Here is a 20916-nt window from a genome sequence, read left to right as displayed (position 1 = left end):
AGGAGTTGCCCTTGGAAATCTGGGCCCCTTGGCGTTCGGAGCGGGTGACCCTAGGAAAAGGCAGTCCGTGCAAGGTGTTCCCCTTCGGGCAGGTGCGATCGCATGACTGTGCAGCTGCCAGGGGGCGGAGGAGGGGCCGGGGGTCTGCCCGCAGTCGAATTCAAGCAGATTTCCAGAGCTGGGTGGGGGGAGAGTCGCCCTTTCCCTGCAGCACTGCACGGGGTTACTGCGTGTAGGAACTGATCTCCCGAACCAGTGGCGTAGCTAGAGGGGGTGCAAAGCGCTAAGCCTTGCAGGGAGCCTCACCGCAGCCTGCAAGGGGGACCCTATCCCTCGGAGCCGTGCCAGGCGGTGGCAGCGAAACGGAGGCTTATGCCCCTTGCACACTGCGGCGAGGCTCCCTGCAAGGCTTGATGCTTTGCTCCCCCAGCTACGCCACTTTCCTGAACTCTGCTCGCCCAAGGTTGCCACCCTGCCCTGAACGCTGCTCTTGCCAGCTGCACTTTAACCAGTGGCTATTCAGCGAGCCCACGGAGAGGGGTGTGGATGGAAGGGCTTCCTCTGTTCTGTGTGCAGCAGCCATGCGCTTGCTAACAGCCCAGTCCTAGCCACACTTTCCTGGGAGTAAGCCCCACTGACTCTAACGGGACTTACTTCTGAGTAGACGTGCATAGGATTGGGCTCTAAGCCATTTCTGCCCAACGTTGCATAAACGCAACAGGAATCAAATGTGTGCACCTGGGGGCTGGGCAAAAATGGGTTAAAGGCACTTTCCACCCTAGAAAGACCTCAGGTCAGCCTCTGGTTGCTGTGATGCTTGCAAGCAGTTCATGGACTGGGGCTGGGAGAGCCCTTTTTCAGCCAGGATCATCCAACATGGATTAGCAATGCCTGGACAGTGGAGAGATCTCGAGGACTGCAAACTTTTAAGAAAATCATGTGTGAGGGAGGCAGCCTATTCTTGCTCTTAGATAGAGCTCATTCTTGGTTTTAGGTGTCTTTTTTTTTTTTCTTATTGTCTAATCCAGTGGTTCCTAAACTTTTTACCTGGACACATTCTTTAAAATGACACTCTATCAGGACCCACCTAGGTTTATCAGACTTCTAAAAAAGGAGATCTAGAAAGAAATAACATTTTATTTATAAGTAATAATAATAATTATAACAACCAGAGAAAAGACCTTCAAACATTTATTTCCTTATATTTACACATGCTTGCAAACTTCAGGAGCTCAGCTCTTTGTAGGGTAATTAGCAGCTACAGTATCTGATTTTTAAAGAGCCTCAAGGCATTTAGTTATCTGATCTTTCCAACAGCTTTGGTTACCTACCAAAAAATCAGATTGCAACCCACCAGTGGGTCCCAACCCACAGTTTGGAAACCACTGGTCTAACCTAATTTCCAAGCCTTTTTCTCTGGGCTGAAATGTAAAGCTGCCATGTTTACTTGGCTATTCGGGCACTGTGTGGTGAGGATCTATAATCCCCCCCCCCTTCATGCCTATCTCCTCCCTTATTTTGGACCCTTACCTAGGGGACTCCTATAAGGATTTCAGCATCCTGAACAGGCTGCTGAGTCACTATAAGGTAACAGCCATCACTGTTCCATTGTTGTTGCTTTGAGTCAAATTCATTGCCCGAATGCAAACTTGATTCCCAAGTAGGAACTCAAGTGACTTGGGTGACCCCAGATATCCATCCCCTCATTAATGGCCATAGGTTGTAAAAAAGCAGAGTCACAAAGTATCCTTTTGCAGCTTTATCTCATCCAGCGCTGGAGCATCTGATGCTCCACAGGATCTGCCCAGCTAAGTGCAAGTACAAGGACCATGAACCTGGACTAGCAAGAATATGTCCTGAAGGGGAGGGAAGCACCCAGGGAAGTCACACTGGTGGCTTGTTTTATTTTCAGCTTGCTTTTTAACATTCTTAGCAACACTGCTACCCTCCCCTTCCGTCACTGGATTTTCCTGCCATGCTTTTTATCCTTGCATTTTCCTCTCCATTGTGGGAGGCCTTTGTCAGCTTTTTCACAAATTCCTTATATTTTACCTGCCTGTTCCTGGTTCTGGAGTTGGTATATCCCGTCTTTCCAGAATGCCAATCTCTACTACTGTCTGGTTTTTAAGGGGACCTCTAGGAACTTCAGGGCTATCCATCCTTCTGGACAAGATGGGTTGGTTGCTAGGTACTGCACCCTCATTCATAGGTCTGATTACCACACAGTGCATTTAATTGTTAAGGGTAGATAAGGTACTGTTACGTGACCTTCATGTTATCTTTAGTAAAACTTGTTCATTGGTTTTCTTTGTATCCTGTCCTTTCTCCAAGAAACCCAGAGCAGTGTTTTTGCTTAGGATGGAGGTAGGCTAGGCTGAAAATGAAGTGCTTCAAGGTCACCAGTAGGTTTTCCAGAACCAAACCTAATAATTTTAATATGGCACCTGTGACCCTGGCTTGTGTTGGCTTGTTATAGTGAGGAATACAATAAGGAAAGCACAATACATTATTCCATATGATAGTTGTTAAATGTGTAGGTTCAATATAGGTATTAAAAAAAGCATACAGTCCAGTCTGCATGCTGTACATAGTGTATTTGTGACAGGTCATACATTGTTTTTGTATTGCCTTGGTAATGCATCTAGCTAAGCAGCACTGACCATTATGGAGAGATGTTTGAATTAACTTCACAATCCTATCTTGCGATGGAACAGGCAGGTCCCTGTGCCGGCCCAGCCGACTCCTGAGGAGGCACAAATATGCTTTATGGCACATTTGCGACCCACCTGGGCTGGCGCAAGGAACTTGTGCCAGCCGAGGGCGCTATTATATTGTGCCCTAAATCTTGCAGTTTGATTCTTGTTTGAAACGGACACTATTAATGAATGTCTTTTACTGCAAGAAGATGCATTTGTATCCCTTTTTGGTTAAAGTTTTTTTTAAATTTGTTTTTATACTCTGCATATGGGAAATCAAAGGAAAATATTTTGAAAAAAAAATTGCAAACACTCTCACACCAGCTGTATCTGGCAGCCCTCAAAGGCCTTCCTGCTATAAATAGCCATGTTTTCAGTGCCTACCAAAAAGCAAGCAATGACTGAGCCAAAAGGACCTCTCTCAAGTGGGAATTCCCTCATGATGATGCCCTGCCCTCAAAGGTCCCATTTTCCTTCACTTGTCCTTGCCCCATTTCTATTTCCTCACTGCAACTTCACTTCCAAGGGAAAACATGGGTTAGAAGTCTATACAAGAAGAAACGGCATTGGAAAAGGACTGCAATTCTGAGGACACATGAATAGCACCAGAAGAATAAAAATTCATTTTTATTGCCTGCCTTGCCTTTGTTTTATGAAGATAAGACGGGATACAAACCTGTAAAATAAATATATGTCTAATGCTTTGACACTTGGAAATATTTCACAAGCAATTGCTCATTTGTAAGTGAGTGTACTCAGTTTTTCTAACCTTCTTCCTGAATCTGGTATTGCCATAATGTTTGCTTTGCTGTTTCAGAATGAGTGTAGACTGGGTTGGCTATGGCTATGCAGCACTGATCACCTCAGGTGGAATAGTTGGCTATGCAAAAGCAGGTAAAGTGTGACAAAGGTTCTCTCTTTCCCATCCTGCTTTATTCAGCACTATGATGTGAACATTCATTTGTGCTTGTAGCCTTGGCTGCGACAACAGATTCTGGACTTGGAGTAGAGCCTGGCAGACAAACCTGTTTCCTGAGGCACACAACTATCCTCACTGGGCCAAAGGCACAGGTTGGCTGTCAACTATATGAAATATAAAAAGTTTTCTTAACTTTATGATTCACAGTTCTTGCTGAGCTGATCAAATAATAGGCTCCATTCTATACAATGGAACTGACTTCTAAGTAGACATGCCTAGGCTTGCACTGTTATTCACCCTACATGTGCAACTGTTTACAAGCCTAGCCTGATCGATGCATGATCCCTTATGAGCCATGAGTCCCCAAGGAAAACGGACACTAAATGTTGGGCACCTACATATATTCTTAGCCCCCTTCCAGTTTAGTAAATGTTTCAATACTAAATACATTTGGGGGGGGGGTATTGCTGCTGCAAATGGGTGTGTGGGTGTGTGAGTGTGTGTGTGTGTGAGAGAGAGAGAGAGAGAGAGAGAGAGAGAGAGAGATTAGTTTTCTAATGAGTGCCATCTCATTCACTGAAGGCAGTGTTCCATCTCTAGCTGCTGGACTTCTATTTGGTGGCTTAGCAGGATTTGGTGCTTATCAGCAGTCACAGGATCCAAAGAATGTTTGGCTTTCTTTAAGTAAGTATTTCTCTCTTATACATAACTGCTCAGAGGTGATTTTTTTTTTCCCCAGCCAAAATATTCCTTCCCATTTTAAGCTTAAAGTCAGCTATTGTGTCAGTTCTGGACAAGGGAACCCAACATGACCAAGGAGTACGTCTGAAACACTTCACAGCAGTGTTTCACTTTGCACCACTATAAATTCATACATCCTTCATACAGTTTGTTAAGCAGGCGTGTTTTTCATTTGCTCTGTCTTAAGAATGTATATTCTACATATAGCCAAAGCCCTCAAAACTAACAGCATTAAACATACAATAAAGCAAACAGTACACAATCAGTTCTATAAAATGACCAGCAGTACACTGCACAGCAAAAAAGCTGCCGAAAGAACTTTCAGTATAGAGAAGTGTATCTCAATGTGGGTGTTTGATCTCCCCAGGAGACCATTGTTAAGAATCCAGAGACCAAAAAAAAATTGAGAACTGTTAGTAGAATAAGCTTCTCTAGAGGGGGAATGGGATTCCACAGAGAGATGGGTGCAGATGATCTGAAACATTGGGGTACATGTGGGAGGGCAGTCTTCTGTTCAGTGCCTGGATGAGTGAGTAAATGAGAAACTTATACATGGCTTGCCTTGAGCTGTATTATAAGAAGCTGGAATATAAATGAAATTGCATTTGCAGATATTAGGACTATAAATTGCAATAAACAATCTCTCTCTTCAGTAATTAATTGCACTGTTTTTGTTTTGCTAGTTGCATCTGGTACCTTAACTGCTGTGATGGGGATGAGATTCTATAATTCTAGGAAATTCATGCCTGCAGGATTAATAGCTGGTGCCAGGTACAAGTTCTTCTCTTGTTCTCCAGCCAGTAATTTTTGAAGTGTTGTTTGGTTTGAGTAAGCAGGAAGCATGACTTCATTTAAGACAGCAGTCGCCAAACTAGTTACTGCTGTCTGTCAAAAAAGTGGTCCCCATTGGACCAGAGCTTCCCGGAAGGCTGTGCAATAATGTCTGGACAGATGCAACTGCCGAGTGTGTCCTGGTGACTAGATCTACTCAGAATACACACAAGCATGGAGATGGAACAGTAAGCTCCATTCATGGAGTGGAGGGCTTTCCCCAAACCCGATTCAGAATTGGAAAACCCTGGTTTAAGATATAGCTATGGTCTGCCTTGTGGCCATGTTAGCCAAAGCTACAGGCAAAGCTTGTCTTATACCTTATATCAGAGGTTTCCAAACCCTGGCCCGGGGGCCAGATGCAGCCTGCAGCAAGCCTCTTTCCGGCCTGCGGCCAACTTCTTGTCCCCTGAAAGCCTCTGGCCCACTCAACTGAACATGACCAGAACTGTGCTCTGATTGTGTCTGGAGGGTGTTCTGAGGGCCAGAGAGGTTGAATGAATGAGCCCATTCATTCATGTATTCACTCATCTAAGTTCCATTTCTAATTTATTTAAATTTTATATTTATATTTTAATTTTTTTTCCGGCCCTCAACACCTAAAATATAAATTTTATATTTATATTTTAATTTTTTTTCCGGCCCTCAACACCATGCCAGATATTTGATGCAGCCCTCTGGCCAAAAAGTTTGAAGACCCCTGCCTTATATGATGCTTTCTGAGTGCTGATTTACCTTTGTCTTTTAACAGTCTATTAATGGTGGGGAAACTTGGACTACAGATGATGGAGAAGCCCCTTCAGCCATAATTGTGAAACGGAAAAAAAGAAGATAAGTTAGCTGAAGAGACAGCTTTCTTAACATGCAACTTGAAAGGAACAGCAGATACAACTGTTTTATTCACTTGGTACTGAAGATACGGATTTTTTTCAGACTATAGCATCTTTAGCTACAAAGGCTAACTTTGGCCTTTAGAATCAGGATATTATTATTGGCTATTATTGCACAGTTTCATGAAGTCAATAACTAGCAAATCAAGGCTGTTAGTTGTCACACTTTACACATGTGCAGTATATGGTTCTTTCCATAGATCTGAGCATTTTAGGATGAAAAATGGAAAACCAGAGCAATAAGACTGATACCTATCATGAAACATCCTTGTTTAACTCATCTTATGCCTGCTTCTGCATTTGTCTTGATAAACTAAAATTCTGCATTCTATATAGGGCTTTATCTAGTGTATATATAGGATTTCGTTCATTTGTAACTATTCCTAAGAGGCTTAAGAAAATAGGGTTTAAGAAAACAGAATATGAACAGCCTATGAAAAAAGGTTTTCTTTCCGTCTTTAAAATTAGGTGCATATTTGCTAAATCTCTGTAAAAAGTAACAACTTTTATTAAAAAAACAACTTGAGTAAACTTGGTGACTAATAAAAATTAAATCATATTCGTTTCAAAGTATCATTTACAATAGAAGACCTGACTTTGTATACCCCTTGTGTGTGTGGCTGTGTGTTCAAAAAAAGAGGACATATAAAATAAAATCAGCAGTAAGCTGTTGGCTTTCCTTGGTCAACAGTCCCTTAAATATTAGTCAGTGGCTAGCTGCATTCAAAGTGATTATGGTACTGATGCAGAATTCAGTGCTATAATGTGAACACAGAGTTGCTTTATCTTTCCTGTTCACTTCCAGGGTAGTAATATACAGTATATGTGTGCAGCTTTATTATACACCAAGGCTTAGCATTTCTGTTGCTCTTAATATATTCAAAGCATTTCACACTGCCTCAGTGATCTTCCTAATAGCCAACAGGTTGGTAGTATTACCCACCTATTGCTGGCAGGGGGCTAAGGCTAACAAGTGAACAAGCACACGCCTCCATTTTGCTCCCACTGCCTGGAGTGGCTCCAAAGGGGAGGGGCTGCTTGCACACCATGGTGAGGCTCCCTGTGAAACTTAGTGCTTTGTACCCCCTCCAACTACACCACCGCATATAGCTGTGCTATACATGTGGAACACCACATTAAAAAAAATTCCCAATTTTTATTCAACTTACAGCTGCGGCAAGCCAGGCAGCCTCCAGTGGTCCCTCAGGGGAAGGGGACATTTGTCCCCTTCCCCCGGGGTAACGGAAATAGCCCCACAAGGGAGCTACTCGATTCTGCAGTAGCTCTTTAGCTGTTAGGGGGCCTGGCATGAGGTTCCAGCTCCAGTGGAGTTGAGCTTTGCAGGTCACACCCCCTTCTGCCCCACTCCCTCCCCTGCCATGCCATGCCTTCCCTCCTCCCCTCCCCCCCATCCCATCTTACCTCTTCACTGTCTGGCATTCACAAGGAGTGTTGAGAGGCGGACCACGGCCCCAGCACCAGAGCTAGCTCAGTGCAGGCTCATACTGGGCTGGCTCTGGTGCTGGGCCTGCGGTAAGGCTCGCCAACCTTGCCTTACAGTATATTTGCCACAGTGCATGCCCACAGTAAGGCAGCGTGCATGGGTCTGGATTGGGCCCTAACTCCTCCAGCCTGTGAGCATTACAATGTGCTTTTCACTACTTCACTGGCTAGTGAGAGTAGAAAAAGCAAAACATAATGATATCAGGCCACAGCCAAAGTTGAACTACACATTACTGAAACAGAACAGGACTGCAACTTTTGGTGAACCATATTCTCTGTAACATGTACCACCCTGGAACTTTAAGTGAAAGACTTAAGTGAAATGCAGGGTTGTGAAAATTATTAGATGGCTTTTCTAATGGAAGGCTGCTATAGTCTTGTATTCCTGAGAAGTTAACTTTTATTATCAGACAAGTGATCTGAAAACCAGCCCAGTCATGAAGGCAAGTTTCTTAATTTTTACTAACATGTTAAAGTGGATACCTACAAAACAGCATTTCAGTAACAGTGAACAATGCGAGTTTGAACAGACTGAAAACACACCACTTAACAAAAGACCTTCATTCAAAATCTTCAGAGTGAGAGCCTGATATTGCTGCAACTCTGCAAGGGGCTATAGTATTGTCAGCATAAAAGCAACTTTGGAAACTACTAAAGCCTGAATCAATGATATCATTTTTGAACTAAGTGTTGCTAGTTAAACCAAGGGTTCAGCTTTAGATACATCAGTAAATCCTACTGAAATCAAGAAAACCTACTCAAGTGAGTTTTAGTCCAAGTCCTAATTCAAGCCTCAAATCAACCAATAAATACACTATAACAGAAATATACAATTTAAAAAGTTAATAAAATTACATAAAAATACTTCTTAATCTGTAAATAAATCTTTAACATTTTACATCTTTAAAATAAATGTGCAATACATGCTACTTTAAACACTTTGGATTGTCAGGTTTAATATAACAAGTTAATTATTACAACATTTAGCAGATGAAGAAACAAATAGTTCAAAATCTGATGAGATCTGATGATAGTGATGCGATGATAGTAATAGTGATGAAATCTGACAGAGCACAAGATTCCCATTGTCAAGCATGTTAGCAAACCTAATAAAGACAGAAATGCCTTGGAATACACATAAGTTTGGAATCACTGTGTAATTTATGGCATCCAAAAGAGGAAAGGAGGGAACATGTGTGTCACAGATAATTGGCCACTAATTCTATTCTACAAATCAGGGTCTTGAAAATGAATGCTCTGGCAGTTGTTACCAAGTTTAAGCAATTCCTTCAGGAATACGTGCAGAATTCTGTATTCAGCTTTGGTTACCAAGCAAAGGCACTACAGTTAGGCAGGACTAAGATCAGCTAATTGGACAAATGTAGTGAAGACAGAGTTAAAAAACACAATGGCTTTCAACTTCCTACAAATAATCTTGAAGCCACAGCTAAACTCCCCTTTCCCAAAATGAAGGAAGACTGGAGGGTGATTTAGATGTGAGCAAAGAAGGGGACAAACTGTAGCCTGCTAAGTACATTGCTAAAATGACATTCAATAATTACAGTTAAACTGTCTGTTTCTTGGCTTAGCCATTATGTTAACTGGCCTTTTGAGTTAGCATTCAACAACAACCTTTACACATATTTCCTGGTCATAGGAGATTACACCTGTAAGTGATCTCTGTGTAATTTGCATCTTCATTCAAAGGCTCCTTACACATTAGGGTTCCAATTCATATGCTCACAGACCTCTTGAGCAAGTTTTCAGCAGATGCATCTGTGTATTACAATACAGTGCATGAGGATTCATGGTTTGCAGCCATGGAATTGTATAGATGAACCTCTTCCAAACCTACTCATGAATTTCAAGTTAAGGCCCACAGACCAGCCATGCATGCATCAGTAAGGAAATGGTTAACGCAGGGAATTTAACACTTTCACAGGTACATCTGCAGGAAAGATCCTATGCCCACAAAATGTGACTTGGAATTGGCCCTTAAAGATACATCACCATCACCTTTGTAAACACTTCTTAGTGGTCTCACTTGAGTACACTGGTCAGTCTCTGCACTCAAAGACAATAAGACCATAAGACAACTCAAAATGAAGACAAATAAGTGAAGTTCAGTTCTGAAGCCTTTGCTGCTAGGTAGACACTGTAGCAGAAAATTCTCCTCAATGAAATTTTGCTTTCATTGTTCAATTATAAAAAACATGCTGAAACAACATCTGTTTGAAAGTCACCTTTACCTCCATCAGTTCATATGTTATTTAAAATATTTTATCAGAAAGTATTGAAGGGGTCCAGTAAAACTCATCATTCATCTAGTAAGAGTTCAAATACCCATTAGCTTTGGCAAAATACTTTAAAGAATACTTTGGGATTTTTTTTTAACACCCTACCTCAGAGACACTGTTTTGAAGACTGCTTTCTAAATAAAACTTATTTATTATTTTTCCCTATTGCTTTATCCCTAGAAGCAATAAAATACAGGCTCTCATTTGTTTCCAGAATTCTATTAGTAGAAATGTGGTTTCAAGTGTCCCAGAATAAAAAGATGATATGTATATAACAGTCACAGTAAGTATATACAGTGTGAAAAAGCACATCTACCGATGTCCTCCATACTTGGCTACCCAGTCCGTTCTTCCATGCACTGGCTGTACTGGTGGTGGACGAGTTAAAATGTTCATGCCTCTTGCTGCTGGGTTGTAAGTGGGACCAGGTATCTGAGCACGAGCAGCTTTCGTTTTCCAAGTATATTCTGAGGGGGGGGAGAAAAAAATCACTAAATCAATTCAAGCCAGAATCATAAGAACATAAGAACATAAGAACAGCCCCACTGGATCAGGCCATAGGCCCATTAGTCCAGCTTCCTGTATCTCACAGCGGCCCACCAAATGCCCCAGGGAGCACACCAGAAAACAAGAGACCTCATCCTGGTGCCCTCCCCTGCATCTGGCATTCTGACATAACCCATTTCTAAAATCAGGAGGTTGCGCATACACATCATGGCTTGTACCCCATAATGGATTTTTCCTCCAGAAACTTGTTCAATCCCCTTTTAAAGGCGTGTAGGCTAGACACCAGCACTACATCCTGTGGCAAGGAGTTCCACAGACCGACCACAAGCTGTGTAAAGAAATATTTTCTTTTGTCTGTCCTAACCCGCCCAACACTCAATTTTAGTGGATGTTCCCCAGCAACCAAGTAGTATTTGACTAGTAAAGAGATTCATGAGTTTGCAGTACTTGACACAGTTAGCTGGGGGAAGACCCATGCGGCAGAAGCAATCTGGATGTTAAGTGTTTTTCTCCTGGATTAGTCTGGAGAAGAACTTGCTCTATGCTTTTCTGCCACTCCAAGGTGGCACCAGCAGCATGTGGTACTAAAAGGTCATGCCATTGGCATGGACATCAGGTGTAGGGCCAGGAATCTGTCAATTTGTTGTAAAGAGATAGCAAATTATACTGCTTACACAAATGAGAAAATTCAACTCTAGCACTTTAGTTTGCATTAGGAATTGGCGAGGGAGGGAAAGAGGAACACTTATCTTTAATTTTTGCTAAGGTGATGACATACAGCCGATTGCCAAAAAGACAGTTAAGCATTTACGTATTTAAAACCCTTAGATTTTTACAGTAACAGATACCATACAAACCATTAGTATAGCTAGGGAGGGGAAGTGTTAAGTACTGAAGGTGCCGCAATGCACCATGTAAGTAGTCCCTCCCACCCACCATCAGAGCCACTCCGGGCAGAGACAGCAACACGCAGGAGATGCCATTTGGTTCAGCGAGCGTCTGAATGCTGCCTTGACTCCCCAGAATGGCTCCAAGAGCAAGTGGGAGGGACCACTTACTTGGCACATTGTAGCATTTGCAGTATTTACTGTTTTGCCCCCTCCCAGTTCCGCTAGCAAACTAGCATGCTGTTTTGCCCCCTGTCCCCAGCAAACTACCTTAGGATGGCTATTTCACCCCAGGGCAGTTTGGCAGTCCATAACATAACCTCAAATGGCACAGAAAGTCACCAGAGGTGTTGTGTTACAATTCCTCACAGTATCTGTTGCAGCAGCCTTAGGGGCAGGAAGATCATGGGATAGAGCAAGAAAGCAAGTAGGTAAATTCAGCAATAATCTGTAGTTACCACAGTACATCTGTGTGGCAAAATGGTCACCTGATCCACTGAGACAGAGGGCTCAAACCTGGGGAGCATCTATACACATGGCTAAAGGCTTAGATTGGCTTCCTTTTCCCCAAACAGCAGCCTCCAGTACCATTTTGCAACCTAGGCCCAAATCCTAACCCACTTTCCAGCACTGGCACAGCTGTGCCAATGGGACGTGTGCTGCATCCTGCAGTTGGGGGGCATTCACGGAGGTCACCTCACAGTAAGGGAATGTTTGTTTCTTTACCTAGGAGCTGTGTTGCCCTTAAGTTGGTGCTGGAAAGTGGGTTAGTTCCAGAAGTGGTGTGCCATGTAGCACTGGAGGTACTTGTTTGAGAAATAAACCCTAAGCCTTTCTGGGAGTGTAAGTAACTAGCTAATCTAATCTAGAGAACCACTCATACTAGATAGCATAGCCACTAAAACATAGTGACTATGATCTCCCAAAAATCAAACCACTCACTTGGAAAAAGAATTCTCCAAGAATATTCATCCAATGAAAAACTTGAACACCACATATTCAGAAAAGGTATGGTGACATTTCCGCCTCAAATTCTACAACATACCTGTTCGTTCAGAACCACTGCCACCATCCTAACAGCTACAAAATATATCTCCATAAAGAATGTATTGTATTATGTTGAACATACAAAACACATGCAACACCATAAATGTTCACCATTAATCCTGCCAAGATGTGAAATACTATCACATACTACTCAATACTACCCAAAATTGCAATTCACATTACCCCTCCCATTGTACTGAACAAAAAAACCTGTCAAAAAGGACACTGAAAGATATAGATAAGTTTTTAAAAAGTGTTTCTTTTCTATGATAATATTAGATCTTACTTCATAAGAACATAAGAAGAGCCCCGCTGGATCAGGCCACAGGCCCATCTAATCCAACTTCCTGTGTCTCACAGTGGCCCAGCAAATGCCTCAGGGAGCACACAAGACAACAAGAGACCTGCATCCTCATGCCCTCCCTTGCATCTAGCATTCTGAGGTAGTCTACTTCTAAAATTAGGAGGTTGCACATTACACATCATGGCTTGTAACCCGTGATGGACTTTTCCTCCAGAAATTTGTCCAATCTCCTTTTAAAGGCATCTAGGCCAGATGCCATCACCACAACCTGTGCAAGGAGTTCCACAGACCAACTACATGCTGAGTAAAAAAATATTTTCTTCTGTCTGTCCTAACTATCCCAACATTCACTTTTAGTGGGTATCTCCTGGTTCTGGTGTTGTGTGAGAGGCAAAAGAGCATCTCCCTATCATTCCCCTGCATAATTTTGTATGTCTCAATCATGTCCCCCCTCTGGCATTTTTTTTCCTAGACTGAAGAGCCCCAAAAGCTGAAGTCTTTCCTCATAAGGGAGGTGCCCCAGTCCAGTAATCATTTTGGTTGCTCTCTTTTGCACCTTTTTGCATACCAAAGGGCTTTTGCCTGTAAAACTAAAGCAACTTAAACCCACCTTTGAAGAAAAAAAAAGGGGGGGGGGAATCAATATAATATAGCTTACAAAAATAGCTTTTAAAAAGGTGGCTGCCAGTTGTTTTATCAAAAGCAAACATGGAGCCCTAGGTGGCTCTTCCTTAAAGCAGGCTGGGGCAGAGGGAGTAAAATTGTCCTTAACAAGAATGAAAGGCAGAAAATGTGTGGAAAAAAGCTCAACTTGAGGCTAACCACTGGCTTTGTTGGTTTCTTGAGAATAGTGAATGCTGGTGCTCAGCTCCCCAGGAGGGAAATGCCTGTTGCTTTCCAGAGTTCCATTCCAGAGCTTCAAATTTGTGATTCTTCCTAAGTAAAGGTGTTTATTTTGGGTTAGGATTTTTGAACCCAATGGGCTTGCTTCCGAGTAAAAAAAAAATAACACATAATTTTTTCAAATACCTCTGCTCATAATAGGCAGCACCTGGTGTTCCTGGGGCAGTGGTTGAAGAAGAAGAAAATGGCTTGTATTACTGTCAGGAAGGGACTGCGATTTGTTGTCATTAGTTGACATTGAAAGACAACTGCATGCAATGATGGTGATGTTGTGCCCTATCTATTATGTGCTCTATCATGCATGCGCAGTTGTCTTGCAGAATCCACTTTCTGTGATTTCCACAAGGCAAGCTGATTATATGGTGCAGATTGTCCCATACACTTATATCATTGTGCACATCTTGATTTAAAGCTAAGATCGAAATTCTTTAACAAAATAAAACAAAGAGGGTATGCAGGAAGCCTTGCTTTCTTGATGTGAGGACCGCATGGTGACTTGCCTGCCTGGTGCGAAAGTTGCAGACATCACTTCTCGTCTAGACAGGCTGGTAGACAGTGCTGGGGAGGAGGTAGCGGTTGTGGTGCATGTCGGCACCAACGACGTGGGCAAGTGTAGCTGGGAGGTCCTGGAGGCCAAATTTAGGCTTTTAGGCAGGAAGCTGAAAGCCAGGACCTCAAAGGTAGCATTCTCTGAAGTGCTACCTGTTCCACACGCAGGGCCAGCTAGGCAGGCGGAGATCAGGGGTCTCAATGCGTGGATGAGACGGTGGTGTAGGGAGGAGGGGTTTAGATTCGTTAGGCACTGGGGAACGTTTTGGGACAAGCGGGGCCTGTACAAGAGGGACGGGCTCCACTTGAACCAGAATGGAACCAGACTGTTGGCGCATAACATTAAAAAGGTGGCAGAGCAGCTTTTAAACTGATCCCTGGGGGAAGGCCGATAGGAGCTGAGGGGCATCCGGTTCGGGACTCCTCATCCCTATGGGATGAGGATGGGGAGGTTAGAGAACAACAAGACAAAGGCAGAGTAGGAGAAGAAATTGGGAAAGGTAGCGTGATGGGATGTGATAGACAGTTTGGCACAATGAGAGGATGCGGGGACAAAGGAGCGAATAAGCAGCCTATCCTGGGGCATTCCATGTACAAATGCTTTTATGCGAATGCCCGAAGTCTACGAGCAAAGGTGGGAGAACTGGATTGTCTGGTGACAAGGGAAAACATTGACATAGTGGGCATAACGGAAACCTGGTGGAATGCGGAGAATCAATGGGATACCGTAATCCCGGGCTATAAACTCTACAGGAGGGACAGGCAGGGGTGTGTTGGAGGTGGGGTGGCCGTTTATGTTAAGGAAGGGATAGAATCCAGCAAAGTAGAGATTGAAGGTGGGTCAGACTCCACCGTAGAATGGAGTCTGCGATCTGTTTTTGACATGCATGTTGGGGGAAGAATACCAAGCAAATCTCTAACAAAAACCCTTGACTTCCGACGGGCAGACTTCCCTCAAATGAAGAGGCTGGTTAGAAGGAGGTTGAAAGGGAGGGTAAAAAGAGTCCAATCTCTCCAGAGTGCATGGAGACTGCTTATAACAACAGTAATAGAGGCCCAGCAGAGGTGTATACCGCAAAGAAAGAAGGGTTCCACTAAATTCAGGAGGGTGCCCGCATGGCTAACCAGCCAAGTTAGAGAGGCTGTGAAGGGCAAGGAAGCTTCCTTCCGTAAATGGAAGTCTTGCCCTAATGAGGAGAATAAAAAAGAACATCAACTGAGGCAAAAGAATTGTAAGAAGGTGATATGGGAGGCCAAGCGAGACTATGAGGAACGCATGGCCAGCAACATTAAGGGGAATAATAAAAGCTTCTTCAAATATGTTAGAAGCAGGAAACCCGCCAGAGAAGCGGTTGGCCCTCTGGATGGTGAGGGAGGGAAAGGGGAGATAAAAGGAGACTTAGAGATGGCAGAGAAATTAAATGAGTTCTTTGCATCTGTCTTCACGGCAGAAGACCTCGGGCAGATACCGCTGCCCAAACGGCCCCTCCTAACCGAGGAGTTAAGTCAGACAGAGGTTAAAAGAGAAGATGTTTCAGACCTCATTGATATATTAAAGATCAATAAGTCACCGGGCCCTGATGGCATCCACCCAAGAGTTATTAAGGAATTGAAGAATGAAGTTGCAGATCTCTTGACTAAGTATGCAACTTGTCCCTCAAAACGGCCACGGTGTCAGAAGATTGGAGGATAGCAAATGTCACGTCGATCTTTAAAAAGGGAAAGAGGGGGGACCCGGGAAACTATAGGCTGGTCAGCCTAACATCCATACCGGGTAAGATGGTGGAATGCCTCATCAAAGATAGGATCTCAAAACACATAGATGAACAGGCCTTGCTGAGGGAGAATCAGCATGGCTTCTGTAAGGGTAAGTCTTGCCTCACGAACCTTATAGAATTCTTTGATAAGGTCAACAAGCATGTGGACGCGGGAGAACCCGTAGACACTGTATATCTGGACTTTCAGAAGGCGTTCGACACGGTCCCTCACCAAAGGCTACTGAAAAAACTCCACAGTCAGGGAATTATCATGTCCTCTCATGGATTGAGAACCAGAGGCTAGGAAGCAGAGAGTGGGTGTCAATGGGCAATTTTCACAATGGAGAGAGGTGAAAAGCGGTGTGCCCCAAGGATCTGTCCTGGGACCGGTGCTTTCCAACCTCTTCATAAATGACCTGGAGACAGGGTTGAGCAGTGAAGTGGCTAAGTTTGCGGACGACACCAAACTTTTCCGTGTGGTAAAGACCAGAAGTGATTGTGAGGAGCTCCAGAAGGATCTCTCCAGAAGGATCTCTCCAGACTGGCAGAATGGGCAGCAAAATGGCAGATGCGCTTCAATGTCAGTAAGTGTAAAGTCATGCACATTGGGGCAAAAAATCAAAACTTTAGATATAGGCTGATGGGTTCTGAGCTGTCTGTGACAGATCAGGAGAGAGATCTTGGGGTGGTGGTGGACAGGTCGATGAAAGTGTCGACCCAATGTGCAGCGGCAGTGAAGAAGGCCAATTCTATGCTTGGGTTCATTAGGAAGGGTATTGAGAACAAAACGGCTAGTATTATAATGCCGTTGTACAAATCGATGGTAAGGCCACACCTGGAGTATTGTGTCCAGTTCTGGTCGCCGCATCTCAAAAAAGACATAATGGAAATGGAAAAGGTGCAAAAGAGAGCGACTAAGATGATTACGGGGCACCTTCCTTATGAGGGAAGGCTACGGCGTTTGGGCCTCTTCAGCCTAGAAAAGAGGCGCCTGAGGGGGGACATGATTGAGACATACAAAATTATGCAGGGGATGGACAGAGTGGATAGGGAGATGCTTTTTATACTCTCACATAATACCAGAACCAGGGAACACCCACTAAAATTGAATGTTGGGCGGGTTAGGACAGACAAAAGAAAATATTTCTTTACTCAGCGTGTGTTCGGTCTGTGGAACTCCTTGCCACAGGATGTGGTGCTGGCGTCTAGCCTAGATGTCTTTAAAAAGGGATTGGACAAGTTTCAGGAGGAAAAATCCATTACGGGGTACAAGCCATGATGTGTATGTGCAACCTCCTGATTTTAGAAATGGGTTATGTCAGAATGCCAGATGCAAGGGAGGGCACCAGGATGAGTTCTCTTGTTATCTGGTGTGCTCCCTGGGGCATTTGGTGGGCCGCTGTGAGATACAGGAAACTGGACTAGATGGGCCTATGGCCTGATCCAGTGGGGCTGTTCTTATGTTCTTATGTTCTACCATTATTCCTAATTACGTCATCATCAGCAAATTATTTCTACTGCAGCTTAATAATGTTACCTTTCTTTGTATCACAGATGTTCAGAAGATCTGATAAGCAGAATAAATGAAGCAATGAAAGAGCATTCAAGAAAAACAGGTTTGAGAACATGACAAAGAAATGGAAAAAACATGTTAGTTCCATAAAGGAAAAAAGCTAGAGGACTACAGAAAAGTTAATTCACAATAGGTGTCAAAGAAAAGGAAATGAATGATTAGATCTTCACTATATAAATGTGTCTCTGCCCAGGAAAATCATTAACATGTTATTCTGATAATGCTTAAATTGACTTCTTCCAATTTCTTGGGGATTAACTGAGCTCAATTAAAAGTCTTCTCTAATGCTTAAAAGAAACCATCGCTTTTAAGGTTTATCCTAGAGCACACAGAGTTGCATTGTAATGTTTCCTTCCTCCTATGGAAAGAGTCCTTATGCAGGTAGTAGGAAATCTTACTACATAATCCGCTTTGTCATCTTTTCAGTCGTAAAACACTGGTGATCTTGAGCCAGTCACCACCTTTTAGCCCAACCTACCTCTCAAGGTTGTTGTGAGGATAGAATATGGACAAGAGAGGGCCTTGAGCTCCTTCAGAAAAGGATGGAATCAAATGTCAATTTCCGCGTACTGGGGAGTAATTAAAAACACAAGATCTTTGCAGAAATAGAAACTGGCAACTCTAGCTGAGACAAAGAACTCCACTGGTAAGAGAATTTAGGAGGCAATCCAACCCCTGGGTTAGGCCGGCACAAATCGCTTGCGATGACCTGGGGGTGTCGCAAACGTGCCATAAAGCATGTTTGCGCCAACTCAGGAGTTGGGGTGGCCAGTGAAAGGAGTTGCCTGGCAGGGTAAGTTTGTGTCAGCCTAGCTCAGCCGATGCAGGGATTGGGGGTGCTTGGGGAGGGCTGGGGAGGAGGCATTTTGGAGCAGGTGAAAGGCAGGCAGTGAGTGTTCCTGGGGCGATTGGGGAGCAGGAGGCGAGGTCAGGATCCAGCAGTTATGACCCCATTCCCGGGGGGGACGAAAAAACGGCACCTGTCACTCCGTTCTGCTCAGATCTGCGCCATCTCGTCAGGTGGTACAGATTCGAGCAGACTCATTGGGGCCAGTGCAGAATGACACGGGGTAAGGGGAAAGTTCTCCCCTTGCCTCAAGTTGCCGCACTTCTGGTCCTAAACTTGTGCTGGATGCAGCATAGGCCCACTGGCCTGCTTGCTCTAGCACAAGTTAGGACTGCGCTGAATGCCACGTTCCTGAAGATTCATCAATGGTCCATTTTATGACGCAAATTACAAACATTTACAGTCTGTGCATGTAAATAACTGGAGACAAACTACTGAGCTAGATGAGGTCAAAGGTGACTGAAGATGATGGGGACCAAAAAACAAATTTACAATGCAAACATAAACATGCTTATGCAGAATCAAGTCCCACTGGGTTGAATGCCACTTGCTCTGAGTGAAGTGTGTATAAGATTATAGCCTACAGTCTGCTAAGGTTGCAAATATTGGGGAGCGTCATACATTAGAATAGTGCAGGGGTGCCCAAAACCTGGCCTGGGGGCCATTCGCAGCCCCTGGGGACTCCCAATCAGGCCTGCAGAGAGCCCCCAGTCTCCAATGAGCCTCTGGCCCTCCGGAGACTTGCTGGACTCCATGTTGGCCCAATGCAACTGCTCTCAGCATGAAGGCGACTGTTAGACCTCTCAACTGTGGGCCAAAGGCTCCCTCCACTGCTTGCTGTTTCACGTCTGTGATGCACCAGCCACAGTGCTTTGTACAAGGCCTTTTATAGGCCTTGAGCAAATAAGATCTGCATTCATTCATATGTTCCATCTCTAATATATTCATTTATGTAAATTTATTCAAATTAGAAACATAAATTATTTTATTTTCTGACCCTCGACATAATGTCAAAGAGATGACATGGCCATCCTGCCAAAACGTTTGGACACCCCTGGATTAGTGGGAGAGCTGGCTTGGGGGGAGTGCCCCCTCTATCATCTTGGTGTTTGTGGTTCCAGGTGTTGCCAACATCAAGGACGATGCAGAAGAAGACAGTCAGAGCTTTGCAGAGCTTTGCACTCACTATGGCTGCTCCCAGGTTTCCTACCTCAAGACTGCTCAGCCCACACCCTGGGTCCGCTCTCATTCTCTAAAAAGCCACTTCCACATCCCTTATATCCAGGTGGGGATAACGAGCCACCTGCAATAGTGAGTCAGTAAAACACACATTTTCTAACAAGACTGTCACCTTCTAAAATATGGGGTGTTCAGTTAAGTATTGCCAGCTTGTTACATTTAAAATGTAAGCCCTTATCAAAGTAAAACATACCTACACCTTAATCCTATTGGGCTGCTCCACTTACAGAACATTCATTCCACCAACACTAGCTGCTGAAATTCCACGCATGGAATAGCGCATTGTTGAAGCATCAGCAGAAAGGCCAAAGGTGGGAAAGTTGCTGGACCACTGGCCACCTGCCAATGCAGGTAAGCCAGCAGGGGAGGCTGGAGGGGGCGGGGGAGGTTGAACAAGGTGGGAAGGGGAGGCTGCAAGAGAGGGTGGATCCAGCAGCAAGGGTGTGTGTTGCAACTTATCCCCTTAGCAGCAGCCTCTCCACCCACTTTCTCTCTACAGACTTGCACCAGTGAAATTGCTGGTATGGATTAGAGAAGACCCTCTGCGGAGTGGGAAGCTTAGAAAGGTGATTTAAATCCCTTCTCCCCCCCCCCAAAGCCTCCTGCGTCATCCTCGCAACACTGGATACAGCATGTGCCTTTCCTGTGCAGCTGCATCGGCAGAGTGGAAAGGATAGGACTGGGCTGTTATATTCTTTGGCGAAAGTGAAATGAATGAACTTGCAATGTGTAAGTGTGACGTAAAATGTGTGTGTGCCGCATCTAAATAGCATCTGCTACCATAAACAGATGCAGAAGCCGAGTGATTCAGGCCTTTTGTATATTCTTGAAATATTAAGTAAGAGCTTGCATTCAACTGGCCTATGTAGTATACCTTTACTAATGGCTTGATCTACAGCAATTCTTTTGCTCTTTTTTTATTTTTTCCCCCCCATAACATGAAAAGCTTCACCTGCTAATTACTGGTATCATTCTGCTGCCACGGGCACAGCTACTAAGGCCAACTGAAAAGCTAGCTACCACAGAGTGAAGACTGAATTTGGATTGTAGCCTACATACCTACTAGTAAATTACTGAATTCATCTACCCAATCATTGTTTTCATTATTTAACAAACACTTCTAATTAATCAACACATTTCTGGCAGAAGGCTCCTGGCATGCATTTCGTGTTATGGAAGTCATAACATGTAATAAGCTATTAGACATCCATACTTTAGTAGAAAGAATAATTTGCATCTGTTCCACCAAAAAAATTAATCATATATTTAACAGAAAACAAAGAAGTTAAGCAATGTAAGGCTACAGTTTTGGCAGTGACTATTAACAAAGTAATAAGGTTCTCTGACATATAGCACCCACCAAGAGTAATTGTAATACCAAGAATGTATTTGGCTAGCCCTTAAATAATGAGATAAGTAAGGCCAC

The 20916-nt window shown here is 43.8% G+C and overlaps 2 protein-coding genes across 4 annotated transcripts in view; one reads left to right on the top strand and one right to left on the bottom strand.

Moving 5' to 3' along the window:
- LOC136649124 (transmembrane protein 14C-like) lies at positions 1–6636 on the top strand. Its single transcript, XM_066625551.1, has 5 exons — positions 1–92; positions 3514–3590; positions 4198–4299; positions 5040–5127; positions 5939–6636. The coding sequence occupies exons 2-5, from the start codon at positions 3515–3517 to the stop codon at positions 5994–5996; spliced, it is 324 nt and encodes a 107-aa protein (XP_066481648.1). The 5' UTR covers positions 1–92; position 3514; the 3' UTR covers positions 5997–6636.
- Positions 6637–7934: 1298 nt separating this feature from the next.
- Positions 7935–20916, bottom strand: part of MAK (male germ cell associated kinase) — a 47927-nt gene continuing 34945 nt past the window's right edge. For all 3 annotated transcript variants that reach the window (XM_066623960.1, XM_066623961.1, XM_066623962.1), the window contains one exon: positions 7935–10344. In XM_066623960.1, the coding sequence (XP_066480057.1) occupies positions 10190–10344 (155 nt within the window). In that variant the 3' untranslated portion in view covers positions 7935–10189. The remainder of the gene's footprint in view (positions 10345–20916) is intronic.

This window comes from Tiliqua scincoides, chromosome 4, assembly GCF_035046505.1.
Source record: "Tiliqua scincoides isolate rTilSci1 chromosome 4, rTilSci1.hap2, whole genome shotgun sequence".
Classification (NCBI taxonomy): domain Eukaryota; kingdom Metazoa; phylum Chordata; class Lepidosauria; order Squamata; family Scincidae; genus Tiliqua; species Tiliqua scincoides.
Note: the sequence above shows the minus strand (reverse complement) of the source record. Positions and strands in the feature narration are given on the sequence as shown.

Coding starts and splice junctions, on each gene's coding strand:
- LOC136649124 (XM_066625551.1), top strand. CDS start 3,515: ATGAGTGTAGACTGGGTTGGCTATGGCTATGCAGCACTGATCACCTCA. Junction 3,591..4,197: donor AGTTGGCTATGCAAAAGCAG/GTAAAGTGTGAC, acceptor CATTCACTGAAG/GCAGTGTTCCATCTCTAGCT. Junction 5,128..5,938: donor GGATTAATAGCTGGTGCCAG/GTACAAGTTCTT, acceptor GTCTTTTAACAG/TCTATTAATGGTGGGGAAAC.